This window comes from Mastomys coucha, unplaced genomic scaffold (genome assembly GCF_008632895.1).
Source record: "Mastomys coucha isolate ucsf_1 unplaced genomic scaffold, UCSF_Mcou_1 pScaffold21, whole genome shotgun sequence".
Taxonomy (NCBI): Eukaryota; Metazoa; Chordata; class Mammalia; order Rodentia; family Muridae; genus Mastomys; species Mastomys coucha.
This window is the reverse complement of record NW_022196904.1, coordinates 71,000,682-71,003,470: the sequence shown is the minus strand read 5'-3', so window position 1 is coordinate 71,003,470 and position 2,789 is coordinate 71,000,682. Positions and strand designations below refer to the sequence as shown.

General features: G+C 47.0%; 1 protein-coding gene across 2 annotated transcripts in view; it reads left to right on the top strand.

Moving 5' to 3' along the window:
- Positions 1-464: 464 nt before the first annotated feature.
- Positions 465-2,789, top strand: part of Sec11a (SEC11 homolog A, signal peptidase complex subunit) — a 29,127-nt gene continuing 26,802 nt past the window's right edge. Inside the window, exon 1 of one of the 2 annotated variants that reach the window (XM_031387160.1) lies at positions 465-809. In XM_031387160.1, coding sequence (XP_031243020.1) covers positions 759-809 — 51 coding nt within the window. In that variant the 5' untranslated portion in view covers positions 465-758. The remainder of the gene's footprint in view (positions 810-2,789) is intronic. The other variant, XM_031387159.1, reaches the window with a different exon arrangement.

Genomic DNA, 2,789 nt, shown 5'->3' with positions numbered 1-2,789 from the left:
CAAATAAATGACTCACATTCAAGTGTCAGGAGACAAAGCAAATTACTGTTGGTAAGGGTCAAAATTGAGGCGGGTCTTCTTGGCCATCTGCACCACCAGTGCGCTCAAGACAGTACTGCATCTTTCGATCAATTGGCAAGTGTGTGTGTGTGTGTGTGTGTGTGGTGTGTATGCATACAATGCTTTAAAAGACACAGTGTGTGTGTGTGTGTGTGTGTGTGTGTGTGTGTGTGTGTGTGTGTGTGTGTGCATACAATGCTTTAAAAGACACAGCTTCCGGTAGCGAACCGCAGAGTGCTCTACCTGAGAACAAACAGCTAGGCAACACGTCCCGGGCCACACCCATGCCCCAGAAGCACGCAGGAAGACACGGACTTGGCGCTGGCGCAGACTAGGCTTGCGATTGGCCGGGCCTGCCCGAGGGCCCGCCTTCCGCACACTGTGCTTCTCTAACCTAGGGTCACTGCCTTCGCGAGCAGCCGCGCGGGCTGAGCACAGAAAGCGGCCTTCAGCGGGTTCTCGGCCGGAGAAGGCTAGGTCCTTCTTTGGTGAGGCTAGGCCCTGGGCAGTTCTAGGAGGCTCACAAGTCATTCATTCTCCGCAGGGAAGGGAGGGGCCTCGCCTGCTCCCGCCCCGGAAGCGGAAGTGCAGGCGTCGGGGGTTCTGTCCACTGTGAGCCCGGCCCGTGTGGCAGCGGTTCCTCTCGGTGACTCTATCGCGCCCTCTTGGTTGCTAGTTGTCGCGCTCTCCATCTCATCATGCTGTCTCTAGACTTTCTAGATGATGTGCGGCGGATGAATAAGAGGCAGGTGAGATTGGCCGCCCTCTTTGCCGGGGTTACCCTGGTCCCTTGCCGTTGCGGGGCCCCTTGGACCTCTGGGCCGGATTGAGGCCTGCGTGGGTCGGTTGCCTGTATGGATCATTTCTTTCTTTGCAGACTGTAGTCAAGGCCTCTTTGCCCCGATTCACCTCTTTGCACCAGTTTCGGGGGACCGAGAGGGAAGATCCCTTTGCGATCCCTTCCTCCCAAGGAGGCAGGGGAGTAAGTGAAAAACTATAGGGCGCTTTGTAAATGGGAGTTTGGGGCACTGTAAAGCGGCAGACTTAACTGCTTCTGGAGGGGCCCTGGGGATAGCCATTGCAGGTCCCACAGGAGCCGTTTTGTTGCTTTCATTGTGTAGCCACCTTTCAGCCCAACTAGACCTCAGTGGGCTTCACCCATTTTAACTTGGGTCACTCTAAACTCGGAGTTGATTCTATTATACCACTTGTGTGCCAGTTTCCTTGGCAGAAAGGTGACAGTCCTCTGAATGTTTGATGACAGATGACAGTGGGACAGAAATCTTGAAATTTAAATCTCCAGATTTTATCCTTCAGTCTTGCTCTCTTGCCTTATAGCTCATGTGCTAAAAGGAACTGAGAACACTGTCACCTTTTTGTCTTCTGAACTGAATGTTCTGATAGCAATTGACCAGAATTTCTGTCTGTCTGTCTGTCTGTCTGTCTGTCTGTCTCTCTCTCTCTGACTGTCTCGTATTTTGGTATTAAGAATTGTCTCATTTAAAGATTTGGTTTTGGTTTTTTGGAATAGGACATTTGTTTTGCACTGTTTATAATTATTACATAGAAAAGTAGGTCCTTCTCTTCTTAGACATACATACAAAATTGAGACGTTCCAGTCAGAACAGCTTTAAGGAGTAGCTGTCACTTAACTGTCTTTTGTATGGACTCCTATTTTGGTGCTGGGGATTGATCCATTCCCTGCATTCATCACAGGCTACCAGAGCCACACTCCTAGTTTTGAAAGACCTTATTTTTATTACTTTATTTATTTTGAGGCAGTCTTGCTATGCAGTCGTCCTGCCTCAGCCTCATGAGAGGTAGATTTATAGATATATGTCATAACAAGGCATCAGTGGCTAGTATGACTTTCTGTCCATTGTAAAGGAAAGTCTCCATACGTAGCCCCTGCTGCCAGGAACTCACTGTGCGTAGTCCAAGCTGGCCTGAACTGGACTCCTGCCTTTGCCTCTTGAGTGCTACACTTACCATATCAGGGTAAATAATGGTATTTTCTTTTTTAAAAAAAGTTTCTTTATTCGTTTGTTTTTCAAATGTGCTGAAAGTCATCCCTAGCACTAGGCAGTGATCTGTCACTGAGCATATGTATCCCCCCATCTGGAAAGATGTTTTTTCTTTTGTTCTTTTCTCTTCTTTTCTTCTTTTCTTTTCATTTCTTTCCCTTTCTTTCTTTCTTTCTTTCTTTCTTTCTTTCTTTCTTTCTTTCTTTCTTTCTTTCTTCCTATAGACCAGGCTGGTTTGGAAATCAGAGATCCACCTGCCTCTCCTTCTGCCTCTGCTTCCCAAATACTGGGATTAAGGCATATTTCTTGGCTGGGTGACACCACCCCCTTCTTATTCCATTCCCAGACGAAAAATTTTGTGCATGTGTATTGCTGGTGATTATACCCAGGGCCTTTCATGTTCTTTGTTTGTTGGGAGACACGGTTTTTTGTCCTGTTCTTGAACTTATTCTGTAGATCAGGCCAGCCTGGAACTCTGCCTGTCTCTGCCTCCCAAGTGCTAGAATTTAAAAAGTATATGCCACTACCTCCCCAACCCCAACTTGGTCTTTCTAAGCATGTGCTCTACCAGTAAATTATACCTGTAACCCTTGTTTTTATTTTTTTTTAAAGATTTATTTATTATATATAAGTACACTATAGCTGTCTTCAGACACACCAGAAGACGGTGTCAGATCTCATTACCGATGGTTGTGAGCCACCATG